General features: G+C 40.8%; 1 protein-coding gene across 1 annotated transcript in view; it reads left to right on the top strand.

The window, feature by feature from the left end:
* OTOGL (otogelin like) overlaps window positions 1-15902 on the top strand; it is a 1067300-nt gene that overhangs the window by 293628 nt on the left and 757770 nt on the right. Inside the window, exon 21 of the mRNA XM_078649280.1 lies at window positions 749-911. Coding sequence (XP_078505406.1) covers window positions 749-911 — 163 coding nt within the window. The remainder of the gene's footprint in view (window positions 1-748; window positions 912-15902) is intronic.

Below are 15902 nucleotides of genomic sequence, written 5' to 3' on the forward strand. Positions count from 1 at the left end.
TTAATGCAGTCACAGCTGGGTTACTAGTTTTCAGTGGATAAATGTAGTAGTTTTAACTAGGCCAGACCAGCAGTTCCATTGGCCATCCTCGGCTGATTCAATTTGGTAATATATAACATTTCTTGTACCCTGGAACAAAGTTCAAGCTTGGAATCTAGTTTGTATTATAAAGAACTCCCTTGATTTGCTGAAGAGTTTACTGCATACATTATAAGTTCATTTTTGGGTAAAAATCACATTCCCTCACTTTGAGGACTGATGTACCTGATACAAAATATTTAGTACCATTTTCTATCTCTTACTTTATTAAAACCCATTGATATTCCGTGCCTCCATATTTAAATAAAAACATAATGCTGGTGACTTCCTTACATATATTAAGGGGTTACTGTTAGTAATATATGATATTCTGCTTAAATATTAACATTTTCAACTTTGTTCAAAGTATACGTGGATGTTGAGAAAGGTTCACAAAGGTATTGGAGGATTGTAAAAATGAAAACCAATGAGAAAGAGGCAATATATTTTCACGAAGGAAAAAACAAAACAAACGTAAAGCTTTATTGAAAATATAGGGTAAAAGATTGTCTTTCTGTGCAGCTTATAAAGAATGGACTGGTAGATAGAATAGGATGCATCTTCATCTGTTCTTGAGCAGTAGTAATCATAACCCTCTGATAATTTTTATTTTTAGTTGACCCTAATAGACTCTGATTCATGTTTTACTGCATCTATATTACCATTACAGGTCAGACGTGTCCGGAAGGAAAAATACACTATGATTGCAGATATCCTGTACCTGGCTTACCTTCTGCAGGTGTAAACTGCGAAGTCACCTGTGCAAATCTTGCAATGAACTTCACATGCGTTCCACCACCTCCATGTGCAAGTGGTTGTGTTTGCCCTCCAGGGTAAGATTTCTGCAGTTTTTTTTCTGTTTAATTGCTTCTTACAAATTATAGCAGGACCCAATAACATTTGTCATCACTTTCAAAAAATGAAATAGAGTGTTGCAGGCTTGAACTTTCTCTGAACTATTCCAGGGTTCTGGTTTTTGATTACACTTGATAAACACACACATTAAGAAATAAATAAATGAAAACCCACTCAACCTAATTATTCTAACACATGGCAACATATTCTTCTCCATCTGGCCAGACTAAGTACCTCCTCCTCCTCATATTTGACCACTTCTCCTGCTAGTCATACCAAAGCTCTGTCTTTAGGCAGAGTAGCACACCGCCCCCCAAACAGTTAATACAGCTCTATTAATAAAGATACTGGCACTTGATGACTGCCTCCTCCCTGCACGCTATGCAAAAGACCCAAAATGTGACTGGAACACAAAGCTCTGAGCTTAGATTTAAAGTAGAGGTACTTAGAATTGGGATTAGAATGCAAGCAGTCGACAGTTAATCAGTATAGCATGTCAGGAGCATTCACAAATGTTGAGAAAGGAGTAGGAAAATGGGTGGTTCAGGGAGCTGACCATACAAAATCCGGAGACAACTCACAAATTTACAAGTTTGTTTGTATTCATTGTTTTTTCAGAAAACGTTTGCAGGTTAATATGGACCCTGAACAGGCACAGACTTTTACTCCAATAAAAATCTACACTAGTGTTTTTATTTAGATGTCAACAGATGCTAGACATCTGCCAAGAAGCAGTGGAATTCCTGTCTGCCCTCCCTAGGATGCATGGAAATCAATACACTTTAAACAGAGCAGGTGAGAAAGTCACCAATTTTAAGAGGATGTTCCACATCTACTAAATTCTAAACCAGGCCCTAAAAGTCTTCGAAGGGCAGAAGAGGAAAGGATATACCGGGTATTCCTTTACAATAGTGCCCTCCTGTTGTCCCCATATTGAATTCTATGACATCAAACTGCTGTTGGCTCATTTACATTTGTACGAGTTAATACAATTAATTCAGAACACTCTCTCCATCTCACTTCCCCAAAGGCACATTTCACTTTGTAGCAGCTCTTTTATCCCTCACCCTCAATCTCCTAAACCCAGATCACCTGGCACACCTGCTCCTGAGCATTGCACTACACACTACCCTAAAGCAATTGAAACTCACAAAGACTGCCAGTTAGATCTCATTTTATTCCCACAGCATTTAGAAGTATTACTACAAACAGAACCATCAATTAATTTAACTAAGCTACATCAGGAAACATCATCTCTTCCCAACTCAAGTAACCCAACATCTATGCATAATCACATCACAGCTGCCATCCTAAACTGTAGATCGGTGGTCTCCAATGTCTCATCAATACCCACTCTCATCCAAGAGTATGCCCTTCACACTATTGCACTCACAGAAACCTGGTTCAACCCCTCCATCATAACATTGTTTGATTCATTGTACCACTGGGATACAACATCAACAGAGCTGAAAGGTTTAAGGTGGGCGGATTGCATGTATCCACCAATAGCCACTTAAATGCATGTGGGTCAGCTGAAATAAATTCACATATTTCCAGGGTAGGCTACAAACTCAGCACCTAAAGCTTTGAGACTACATTTTCTTATGCTGACCATGTGAATAAAATAGCTTCCCATAGTATTCTCTTGAATACAGTATAAATCAACTCATCTCGTCTTGTGATCAGATTTTTCTTAGGAGATTTAGATATCTACTGGGAAAAGGATAAAGAACTCCTACACCTCCATATCCCTCCAGAAATCATTCCTATCTGACAGCAACTTATTACAGCACTGGACTTCCCCGGTACATATCAACAGACCTGACATCTGAGTGATATGAGGATTACCCATTCTTGTTTCCATTTGTTGCCATAGTTATGGCCTCAGTGTAGTTAATTTGTCAGATCTTTTTGCCATACTCAGAAGTTTCTATAATAAGTAACTCAAGCAAAATTCAGTCAAATGTGTGACAAAGGATAAAAGCATTTGTTATGGGCCCCTTTTTGTGACTTCAGAAAATGTAAGAGGTCAGAGATTGTAAATGGTCTGGAAAACCCCCCAGGATTACTTACCCAAGAGAACCACAGCTAGAGAATTAGGAATACCATATGACAATCAAAGAGGAATCCATACCAAAATAGAACAACACACTCTGAGGAGAGATTAAACGTATAGACATTCAGAGACTAGGCATCATTTAACAAACCAGAAAATAATTTTAAAAAGCTGCTTCTCAAACCACCTTTGCTCAGCAAAAACAAAATTTGAGGTCTAATGAAAACAATCAATTGAAATTGCTAATCCAGGTTATAGCAGAATAAAGGGTGTATACCCTGAACTGGGAGAAAGGGAGTTTACCCAGAGAGCGATAAAGAACTAGTTGGTGTCATGTTTGTGTTTCCATGCAAAAATGCATGGTCTTAATTCACAAATATACTTTAAACTTGCACACAATTTAATTTTCAAACTTGCATGCAATCATATATGCGTGTTCATATCTTCAAGATATAAAGTTCATGTTGCATATGAAGCGAATTAACAATGGGCTCTTATGGGAGCATGTCTAGATTTATGCACCTAAGGTGTGTGCATTTGCTCATGTGCCTTTGCTCTCAAGGGGACATGGTTACTGTAATGACCTACCTTAGTGGGAGAGAATCTGTAATTCGCACATATAGGTGCTTTTATTGTTCTGGGGCAGGAATTCATCTATCTCAGGTTGGATACAACACCAAGGAGTGTACAAATCAAGCAGAAATCATTTCTGACCCATCCCTTCATAAAGTAGACTTCTAGTGCTGGTGCTGTAGGTTCCAATTTAGGGAAAACACCTGATAAGCGGGGAGAACAGAACAGACGGGTCAGGTGTGACAGGTAACACAGAGGCAGCTTGCAGAGATCTTTGAGATAATAATAATGGCAAGATAACTCTGGTGGTTTTTGTACTTGGTGGGGAGATTAGGGGGTGGGCGTAGCTCAATCAAATTTCAGGTAGCATAATTCCGTAAATTACTGAAATATTAAGTGAAATCATGCATAATTATGAGAGCTACATCTCCCACTGAAAAAAATTACCCAAAGAATCTGTTTGGTAAAAATTAACTTGAAAATGCAGTTTCGAGCTGATTTCCATTTGCTCACATTCAAAACACTGCCACTCCTGTTTGGATTTTCAGTTTTGCATTTAAATATCACCTGAACAATCCACTCAAGTAATAAAATCTACCTGAAATGTTCGTTGACCTCCCACATTAAAGAAACTGGTACCCACATTCAAAACACTGCTGTTCATGTCAAATTTGTAGTTTTGTTTTCAAAAATTACCAGAATGGTCCACTCGGGTAAAAAATAAACCAAAAATGCTCATGTTCAACCATTACACAATGTGGAGTAATGGCGTAAACTTGGTAATTTCGCTTAGATTTTCAAAAATTACCAAAATGATGAAGATTACTCCAGCATAATAAAAAATTTTCCCAGGCCCAGGGGAGATCTGTGTTTTGTTAGGTTACAGTTTTGACTCATCATAAAATAGCACAAATGGTTAATGCGCCTACTGCTGCATGCAGATCACAGATTTGTATTTTATGTAGATAGCGCAGTAGGTCACTCATTTTGTCAAAGAGAATCTTTTAGTACTTGCGGTTCGTAAGTTACACTCCTTCTAATTTAGGAAAGTGAGCTTTGAACCAGCATTAAAGAGCTAAATGCAAACTGCAAGGCAGGTTCAGATCCTTATTGTTTTTTCTCAATCTTTAAATATTTTCAGGTTGCTAAAAAGGGTAATTTGGGTATTAATAAAGCCTTATTAGTAGAGACAACCCAAACCACTGTGTTTCTTTTCAAATCTTGAGTTTATATTTCTCCAGACAAAGCACTCTTAAAAATCCCCTAAAAAAAAAATAAAAAAAAATGTCAGGGCCCAGGAGATGGGGTTCCCGGGGCCAAAATTAGCCCAAGGAGGGCGGGTGCATGGCCCCCTCCCATATTACAAGTAAGTGGGGCCCAGGGGGATGGAATCCATGGGGCCAAAATCGGCACCCCTCTCCCCTTTATAACAAAATATTTCAGAAAAAGACTGGGCCCTGGGGTATGCGGTCTCTGGGGTCGAAATCAGCCTCGGTAGAGGGGCATATACCCTCTTCCCCTTTCCAAAAAGGCCTTGCCCAAGGACGAAATCAGTCCAGGGGCCCCCCATCCCTAATGAAAGATTTGAAAAAAAAATAAAAAATGGCCGGGCCGGTCACCGGAGGCCCGGCCCCCTTTTTCCACCACTCTGAAAATGCTTCTCCTGGCATGTTACTGGTTGGGAGATGAAGTCCGGTTGGTTCCTGAGGGTCCTTGGGGGCCAACTACCCCTTCTGTTACCTCCAGTAAGTCCACACAGCGGGATTGCTGATAGGTCATCGGAGGCCCCACCCCCTTTCTCAGCCACTCTGCAAACGTGCTTTCAGGCACACTTCTGGCTAGGGAATGAAGTCCCATTGGATGCTGAGGGTCCTTGGGAGCAAACAAGTCCTCCTAATACCTCTAGTAAGTTCCACACAGCTGGATTGCTGAGAGGTGTTTGGAGGCCTGCTTCCTTTCTCCATCAGTCTATAAACATGCCTCCTGTTGCACTTCTGGTTGGGGATGAAGTTCCCTTAGATGCTGAGTGGCCTTGGTGGGCACAAACCCCTCCTATAACATCCAGTTAGTCCCACCCAGCGGGATTCCTGAGAGCTGATCGGAGGGCCCGCCCCTTTCTCCACCTCTCTGCATATACGAATACTAGTTAAAAAACAATAGAAATTTACTTTAAAAAACAATGGTTACACAGACGTTATAGTTAGGAAATAGATTTTTTTTAAACCTTAGAAATTCACTGAAAAAAACAAAGGTTACAGGGACTTTATACTTAGGCTCAGATTTCACTCATACAAAACCAGTGAAATTCAGAAGTTATAGTTACCAGAGCTAAGAATAACTTACGCCCCTGCAATTGACTGCTTATGACCTCACATATTACATCAGTCATGACATCGCCAGTGACATCACTAATAACATGATAAGTGTTTTCTAAGAGTGTGTGATTGTTAAACATATAGACTAACCTACTAAAAAAGTTACATTAGTATACTAGGTGTACTGCTACTGAGGGATATTATTTCTAACATATCTTATGTGAGTGGCTGTGTGATTGTATGTATCCTTGTCTGTATGGGTGTCTGAGTAGCTGTGTGGCTGAGTTACTTGCTGTGCAAGTGCTGTATGGGTCAGTGAGTGGCTCTATGTGTAGGTGACTGTATGGGCGAGTAACTGGGTATCTGAATGGCTGTATGAGTGAGTGACATTTTATTGATGACTTTTATGATTTTCTCAACATGCCACACTCCCAACAGCTGGCAACTAAAAATGGTATGGTCCTCACCACATTTTCTGGTTACTCTCCTCTCTCTCATAAGCTCATTTGATGTTTTAAAAGTCATTTTCATTACAATATTTTTTACCATAGTTTATGCCAAGTAATTGATGAATTGGATGTTTATAGAAAACCTTGTTTTTCTACTATGAGGAGGGGATTTTAATATTTTAATTTGTGAGTTTATTGGCCAGCGTCTGAGTGGTTTAAAGGATCAGAGAAATAATGAAGTCATGCATTGTAAACATTTAGTTTATGGTAAGACCCTAAACAGACAAAAACCTATGATTTACTCTTTTTAAATTAAATATTTCATTTGGAGAAAAATCGAATTCTCACATTTTGTAGGAATTTGAAAGGGAGCTCAATTGATTTTATCTTGGTTTCAATGTACCTCTGTACTCTTGTTAATGGTTTTGAAATTCTAAGTAAATGTAGTGATCATAGCCCCCTTGCTGCTTCTTGGACTTTAAACATGAAGGAAGTTGGTCCCTTAAAGAAGTCCGATGTGATTGATGGTACTAAGAATAAGACTCTGAGAATAAAAATGGAATAAGACTGACCCAGATGCCTTTATTGAAATATTCATTTGTGAGAATTGAGAAGCTTTCTTATCATGTCTTACTTTTGACAGTCCCATGTACAAGAAAGTTCTTATAAGGTTATTTTTTGCAATCTAAAATATGTAAACCTCCGAAGGAGTTTCTACTGTGACCAAGCACCCCAGATACAATCCATAATGCTGCATGTTCAGCCACTATGGGCAGTTAAAGGCTGCCATTTATTCTTGCCCAAGATCCCCTGAGAAAGCAAACTGTTTCTATAAACAAACATTGGAAGCATGTAAGGAGGAGATAAGGTATAAGGAATGGGATGATGTATTAGCGGACGGAGGGCAAGGGATTCTACGAAATTCAAAGAGGTTGTAAATCATCCTTTCTTTTCAGATTATACATCTTGCAGAAAAGAGTTTGTAATCTTGTCTGATGCCTTGGTGAATCACTATTCCATATCTTTTCAAACAGAAAAACTAGAAAATCATACCCTAGAATCGGTAGGAGATGGGGCATTATTCTCGACAAAGCTACACATCTTCAGAAACTCAATAGGGGTTGAGGAGGTGGCCCTGGCAATCTGTGGGAGTATTTCAGGAAAATCCCTGGACACTGATGAACTCTCTATGGACATATTTAAGACAAATATTCCATTCTGGGCCCTCCTTATAACTAATGCATTGAGAGCCGTAGTAATGTGTCTCCTTCCAGGGACATAGAGGTTTGCGACTATAGTCCCTATTTTAAGAAGGATGACATAAGCTCCCCTACGTGTTAGCATCCCATCTCACTAATTGATTCTAGTGCTAAGATTTTAGGATGAGTTCTTCTCACTTGCTTGGAAACATGGACTGAAGGGAAGAATATTTTATCAGAAGTACAGTTTTGGTTTGGTATGGTGGATCAATGTTTTAAACCTTTTCTATCTTTTATATGGGAAATATATGTTTAATCTGGTAAATTGTACTAAATTATTGGATAGAATAGAGCAATTGGGGTTGGAAAAAGAACTGGTAATATTCATAAGACAAATGTACCAGGAAACTTCTGGAAGAGTTCATTATGGGCCCTCAGGTGAATCCACCCCTCTAATTAGAACCCATAGAGCAGAGGTCTTCAAACTTTTGTCGGCTGAGCCCACCATCTAAAACTTTTTACAAGTCGAGGCCCCCCACCATCACCACCACCTGCCAAAAAGGTTCTGGAAGCTGGTACTCTGCATCATTGATGGCCCTTCCCTCCTGCAGAGCCTAGGTCATGTAGAGCAAATAATATTAGATACATTAAGAGTGTTTTCAGTAAACTGAAGTTTTTTTAGTGCTTGTGCTTCTTTTAAAGTTCAAATAAAACGTCTTGAAGAAAAAGTTAGCACAAAAAATTACATTGGTGCTTTATTTTTCACATAAAACACAAAATTTAGGATAGATTAGAAAAAACACTCCCAAAACACAGGTGTGGGGTGTGCCTGTTTTTCTCCACAGAGACCGTCAATGTGGGGATGGAATCTTGCTTCTGCCATTCTTTGGTTGTGCTCCACTTCCAGTCTTGAGAAGTACCTGGAAACGAGAGTGCTCACAACATTTTGTAATATATTTTTTGCAGTTTTATGTAGTGTGATCGTGACCCAAAGGTATTGGAGCACTTACAGGAGCATCTCTTACATTACACAAGCACACATTCATTTTTTTGTAAGCACAGGGAGATTAAGGGCCAGATGTAGGTCGGCAAATACCTGTCGGTAACGGCCGATTTCGTCCGTTACCGACTGGTATTTGCAAATGGAGATGTAGGGGCCTTAAAATTTACAGATTCGGTATATTTACCGAATCGGTAAATTTACCGATTCGGTAAAATACCGATTCTGTAAATGTACCGAATCGGTAAATCAATATGTAGGTCGCACTGAAAACAGTGCCACAGGCCCTTACCTATTCGTTATTTACCAGGTAATACTATTGCATGGTAAATAACGAATACCTGTGTACATGCACATCTGTGCATGTACACCTGTGCCATGTGCCTTAGGGCATGTATGTGTGCCACATGGCACACAAGCCACAAACAGGGGTGCAACAGGGTGCCAAAGTGACACCCTGTCCCCCTTGGCAATTCGGTAATTTTACTGATTCTGTAATTACCGAATCGGTATTTGCAATTGAATCCTATGGGCTTCAAGGCCCATAGGAATCAATGACAAATACTGATTCGGTAATTACAGAATCGGTAAATACCGAATCTTACCGATTCAGTATTTTTTACCGAAAAATTACCTACATTAGATTTACCTATTCATGAATACCGAATCGGTGAAATTCGGTATTTATGAATCGGTAAATCTAATTTACCTACATCGGGCCCTTAGTGATTTGCCCAGAATCACAGGATTTTGAGCAGACACCAAGAATTGAACCTGGTTCCCAAGCTCTCCAGTCATCAGGTCTGGCTGTTGCGCCACATCCTTACCCCTGAACATGATATCAGAAAAAGGGGTTCCACAAAACATGCTTTCCGAAATGATTGAAAAATCTATGACTATGTGGAGTATGGCCAGGTGTTGCCATGTCAGCAGGAGGCCAGCCACAGTTTTACAAGAAGGCAATGGGGACATTTACATCATACACATGTGATATAAGTGATTCAAGAGTATATATACATCTTTATTCTCTAACAGAATCAAGAGTCAATTTGTTAGCATAGTTGGCTTATAAAGAAGATTGCCTTCCAAAGCTTCAGAAATAGCTGCACAATATTTTTTTTAATTTAGTCTACGAAAGAAGTAAGGACAGATGGTAGGCATACTTCACAATATTTAATATATCATGCTTGTGGACTCAGCTCTAGGGATTGGAACATGTCATACAAGCACTAGTGACTTTAATCAAGGTCAAATTCATTTTTCGTAAGTCACTGGTAAATTCTGTGATTTTGCCCAGGATCACATGATGTTGAGCTGATACCAGGACTCGAACCGGGGTGCCCAGAACCAAAGTCAGCACCTATGGCATTAATGCCAAATCCGATCCACCTTGAAATATTCAAAGGTCCCACTAGTAGTGGGATGAAGGGGAAAGGAGCGAGGATTTAAAAAATATTACAAAAAGCTCTTCACTCTTACTAGCCAGAGAATGGAATCTTAAGGAAGGATACAACCATTGTAAATTCCCTGCAGTGAAACGTACTTCCGACGTGGGAAGTAACATGGGGTGCAACTAGACCCGAACTTTCGCGGGGGGGACTAGGACTCCCTGCCAGGGCTGGCCCTAACACTCATCGCACAACTGAGAGTGACAGGCGAGTGAAGTGTCACATGAGCAGGGTGAACTTGTGTGACTTCAGGGTGAGGTACACGGTGAACAGCGCAAGAGCATTGTGAGTGCAGAGTGATCACTGAGAGTGCAGAGTGTGCGGTGTGCTCATGTGACCTCACGTAAGGGGAGGGAGAACAGTGTGAGTTCATGGTGAGTGGTATAAGTGCAGTGTGGTCACTGTGAGGGCAGGGTGAGCGGGTAGTATGAGGGCATGGTGATCAGTGTGAGTACATTGTGATCCCTGTGAGTGCAGGGTGAGTGTGAAAGAGAAGGGCGAGAATGAGGAGTGAGTTGTCTGAATGCAGTGTGCATTCCCAGACACAGTTGAAGTTACTCAGCATGTTATTGAGGCTTCGCATAAGGTTTGAGATATAAGTTCCAGGGGGCTGCTACTATTATTCTAAAAATGGCTTTAACTAAAAAGAGGCTATATTCTTGTTCTTTATTACACCCCAGAGTGCTGTCATATCCCAAAATTGCTAACTTAGAGGTCAGCTCAAAATTACTACCAAATAAAGTTTTCCAAAAGCCAAGGATGCCAGATTTTAAGAGGGTTAGTTCCCCACATTCATAGAACATATGGATCAATGTAGCTGGGTCCACCCCACACCTAGGACACCTATCATCCACCCTTTTCCCCATGAACATTACTTCACCGGTGTGAAATAAAGATTAAATATGGTCTAATATAATTGTGCTTATAAATTGGTAGATGTAAAAATGTCCCCGGATAATTCTAAGCTTCTATAGATATCTGCATCCGGATTATTCAATTTCACTGCCCATGATTCTCATTCTTTTCTAAATCATCCAGCAGTGCTGCTAATAAGAGACTATATAGGTTTCCAATTCTAATAGACTCACTTCTAATCTGATCCATCAAAGGAATTCTCTCAATCTTCACCCTTGGTCTATATGCCATAAGGATCCTTTTGATCTGTACAAATTTAAAAAACTGGTTAGGAAGTATGCCGAAGTCACGTTGTAGTTCAGTGAATTGGGGTTGCTGTTTTCCACCATAAAACTCTCCAATAGTGGTAACCCCTTTATTCTCCCACTCCTGCCCCATAATATCAAAGGAATCCCTCGGGAAGAATGATACATGCCATAAGGGGTATATTGCGTGACCCTGGGAATTTCCATGATTTTTAATATCTGCTTCCAGATCCTCCATGCACTTTTTATGATTTTAAACCAGACTTTCTTATAATAACTTTGCTCCAATTGCTTTAAAAGAAGCCCAGAGGCCTCACTTCCTTCTGCCAGTTCAAATATTGTTGGGATTCTCTCAATCATGCCCTCACCGCCATACCTATCTATCTTCAGCAAAAAGGATATTTGATGCAGTAAGACGGCCCAGTAATATGATGTAATATTTGGAACTGCAAGCCCTCCTCGATCTTGTGCTAATGTCAGGAACTTTGTAGACCTCCTCACCTTCCCATATTGCCACATAAAGTTGGAGAACATAGAATTAATATTTTTGAGTATATAATTATCTAGGGCAAGCAGAATTTAACTAAACAGGTATAACAATTTGGGCAGAATACTCATTTTCAAGAAATTTCCCCTCCCAATAATCGACATGTGCAGCCCGTTAACCCTCTTCAGTTCTGCAGCTAAGGTTTTAACAAGTGAATCAAAATTCAAATTAATTACATTATCCACTTTTGCTGTAATATGCAACCCTAGGTAGACTGCTGACTCTGCTCGCCTTAAATTGTTAAAATCCACATTCTCTGTACAAACAACAATAGTTTTCTCTCAATTCAGAGTATATCCTGATAGCAGGCCAAACCTCTCAGTTACACAATTAATTTCATCCAGGGCCTCTTTGTGGTCTGATGTTAAAATTGCCACGTCGTCGGCGTAGGCCAGTATTTTGGTCTGATACCCTTTGGTACATATAGGTTTAATTTTACCTGACTGTAAAAGCTTCTCCACTAATAGGTTGATATAGAGAGCAAATAAGATGGGTGAGCATGGACATCCCTGCTGGGTTCCCCTAGATATAAAAACCTCCCCTGACTCTCTACCCATCACTTGTATCCGAGCTTTTGGATCACGATACATTGCTTTGACTGCTCTAATAAATCCCTGACCAAACCCCTTTAGCTCTAGAATCCCCCACAAAAATTCCCACATCAAGCGATCAAATGCCTTCTCGGCATCTAGGAGGAAAATGGCCATCTGGCCCCCGTCTCAGACACAATATCGAATAATGAGATCGCTTTACGAATATGGTCTGTTGTTTCTCTCCCTGGTATAAAACCATGCTGCCACGGGGAGACCAGGCGGCCAATGACCCCTCCCAACCGAGTGGCTAAGATCTTGGAATATATTTTTGTATCTGTGTTAATTAAGGAGATTGGTCTATAAGACCCTGGATTGTCTGGAGGTATCCCCTTTTTTGGAAAGATTACAATACTAGTTTCTTTCCACGACTCCGGAGTGCTCCCATTGTATTGAATACCTCTAAAGAGATCTAATAGGAGAGGCATTATTGTTATGCCCAGGATTTTATATACCTCAAGGGGTATTGCATCAGGGCCTGTGGCTTTTCCTGAAGCCAAGCTCCGCAAAGCCATTTGAATCTCCTCCTGTGAAATCTCTGATTCCAGCTCTTCCTTCAAGTCTTCATCTAAAACCTCTCCCAGCTCCCCTGGTATCACCATCTTGCTAATATCATTTAGTGTCATAATTTCCCCCCTAACCCCTTCCTCAGAATACAGTACTTGATAGTAGTCTTGAAAAGTTTTCACTATATCGTCCGGGTCCTTATGCACCACTCCCCCCTTATTTATAGCTAAAATTTGATTCTGCGCGGACATTTGTCTGGTGTGAAGAGCTAATCTCTTCCCGACTGATTCTCTGCTCTCATATAAGTTATTGCGGTGTGACTGAAACTCCTCCACTGATTTTTGAGCAAGCCATCCATTCATTTCTGCCTTAAGAGCCAAAATTTGCCTCTGACTTTGCGTTTTCTCTTTTCCCTGTTTAATTAATAGAGAATGCTCTTCCTCTGCCACATAAAGTTTACACATTAGCTCTTGATTTTTCTCCATACATATCGCTCGTGTTTTGGCAGTGTAGCTAATAGTTTCTCCCCTCAAACCCGCCTTAAACGTATCCCAGACAACTATTCTAGAGGTACTGTACCTGTTAATGTCAAAATAGTCAACTGTCCATTTTTTAATATGCTCAATATACTCCCTATTAACCAATAGCTTCTTATCAAATGACCATTACCCCCTTTTTTTTAATAAAGCTTGGAATTTCCACCTCCAGAATTAACGGATTATGATCCGTTATGACCTTAGGTAAAATTTTAATACTAGCTTTATTGAGGAGATCTGTTGATCCAAAAACATAATCAATTCTGACATATTTTTTATATGGAAATTAATATTATGTGCTTCCTGAATATTGGGATGTATTTTTAGCCAGCCACGTATATCCCATGGCTCTTGTTAAGTGAGTTTAGTGCCCTGGATACCCTTGGTTTCCACCCTTGATAGCTCCCTTGATTGTTATAACCAGGCTGTGGATCTAAGGCGATGTTCAAATCCCCACATTTAATTAGGGGTGTAGGCCACGTTGCCAATTCTTACTCAAGATCTTCGAAGATCTGGAGATCGTCATAGTTTGACCCATAAATTGAGCATATAGTGAGACCCATCCCAAGCTCAGCTACGGCCCATCTACCTAGTGTATCAGCTGCCTTGCGCTTGACTTGGCCCAAAGATGTTTTAGCCAAGATGGCTACCCCTCGGATGTTTGAGGTTTGAGATGTAGATGTCAATAAATGATATCCCTGAATTGTCATCCAGTGTCTTTTTCCCATGGGAAATGGGTCTCTTGCAAACAGACGATGTCAAATGAATGTAACTTTACCAGCTCCCCCAATTTACCCCTCTTAGTTACATCATTACGTCCTGCTACATTGATTGAGCAGATGTTTATTCTCCCCATCTTAATTTGATTTTTGCGGTTCCTCGCATTTCTAATAATCTTCTTTTCCCATCCTTTTTCTGTAACGCCAAACAATTTATACAGATCATACTTTGAATATAACATATGGCTTTTAGTTGTCCACATATTTCGTCTTCTTCTCTGGGTATGTTTTTTTCTACATTTTTCCCCCCACCCCACTCCGCCCCCCTCCTCCTTCCTGCCCCCCTGCCCCATCCCCTCCAACAGACACTCAGACATGTGTTTGCGTGTGATGCATGCATCGCACAAAACTAAGAGCCCGTAAACAAACCATGCCTTTAATTAATACATGCTGTATAATTACTATAGCCTACCCCCATTCAGTGTCTTAATTGTGCTACCTTTAATAAAAAAAAAGGGGGGCAAATGAAAGAAGGTATCCTCGAGAGGAAAGGACTAAAGAAGACACCTGATTTTACCATCTTTACATCCTTCTCACCCTGATAAGCTATCCAAATATTCCTTAACTTTTATCTTGGATATAAAAAAACTGTGTTTGACCAGTCCAGATAACCTTTAGCCTGGCAGGGTTATTCAAAAAGGCCTGAGCCTTTTTATCCTGGAAGGGTTTGATCATCTGCCTCAATCTCCACCGTCTTTCGACTGTGGTGTGGCAGAAGTCTGGGCGGACAAAATAAGAGACCCCATTCCTGGATCGCCTTGCCTCAGGTCTTGCCTTTTCAAAAACAGCTTGACGTAGCAGAAAGCTACCAAAGTATACCAGGATAGCTCGTGGCAATGCCCCTGCTCTTACTGGCTGCCTTTGTACAAAGGGCACCCTATGAGCCCGCTGAACCTCAATGACCAATTCCAGTCTGTGAGCTCTGGTAGTGACTGTCTAAACAGTTCAATAACATAGCTACGGGCATCCTCCCCTCCACCCACTCTGGAACAACCAAAATGCGTAAAATATTCCACCAATGGTGGTTCTCGTGTTCGTCCAGTTTCCACTGGATATCGGCTATCTGTGCCTCCTGTGATTTAGCCTGCTCCTGAGTACTAGCCAGATCTGATTCTGTGGTGCAAATCCTTGACTCCAGATCTGTCATCTGCTTCCCAAACCCACTACATGTTTTTGACAGTTTTTGGACCACTCCAGTGTACTTTCCTCATTGCAGCCTGAGCCTTACGCCTGTCCTGCTGCGTCTCCTCACGGTGAGTGGATATTGCCTGGAAGAGAGTCTCTAATGTTGGTGAGCTAGGCTCTCCTCCCTTCTCCCTTTTTTCTTCAATCGCCTGGGCACCCGTAAGCTGGACAGAGGGGGTATTGTACCATGTAAGATCTCTCTCCCGTGTTTTCCTTCTCCTCTGAATTGTCCCAGGTTTTCCACCATCTGAGAGCTCAAGCTCAATATCGCTTTTGCTTAAGTCGGCATTGCTGCTGTCTGTAACCCCCTCCGACCATTCTCCCCCATCCGAAACAGAGAAAAAATCAAGTTCCTTTTCAGAATCCTTTTCGGGTTTCCTTCCCCAACCCGTACTTTCCTCCTCTGTTTCTATTTCTGTTTGCAGTACCGGCTGGGCTGATACAACAACTGCATGGGTCACCGTGGCAGCATTATCAACATTGTTAACTCTATCAGCAATATTAACTTCAGGAGTATTATCCTCAGTTGGGAGGGATCCTACGTCTGCATCAAGCAGTCCCACATCAGCTTCGTCCCCACTTACTCGCGCTGGGAGTACATGAACATCTCCCACATCAGTCTCAG

This window comes from Lissotriton helveticus, chromosome 1_1 (genome assembly GCF_964261635.1).
Source record: "Lissotriton helveticus chromosome 1_1, aLisHel1.1, whole genome shotgun sequence".
Lineage (NCBI taxonomy): Eukaryota > Metazoa > Chordata > Amphibia > Caudata > Salamandridae > Lissotriton > Lissotriton helveticus.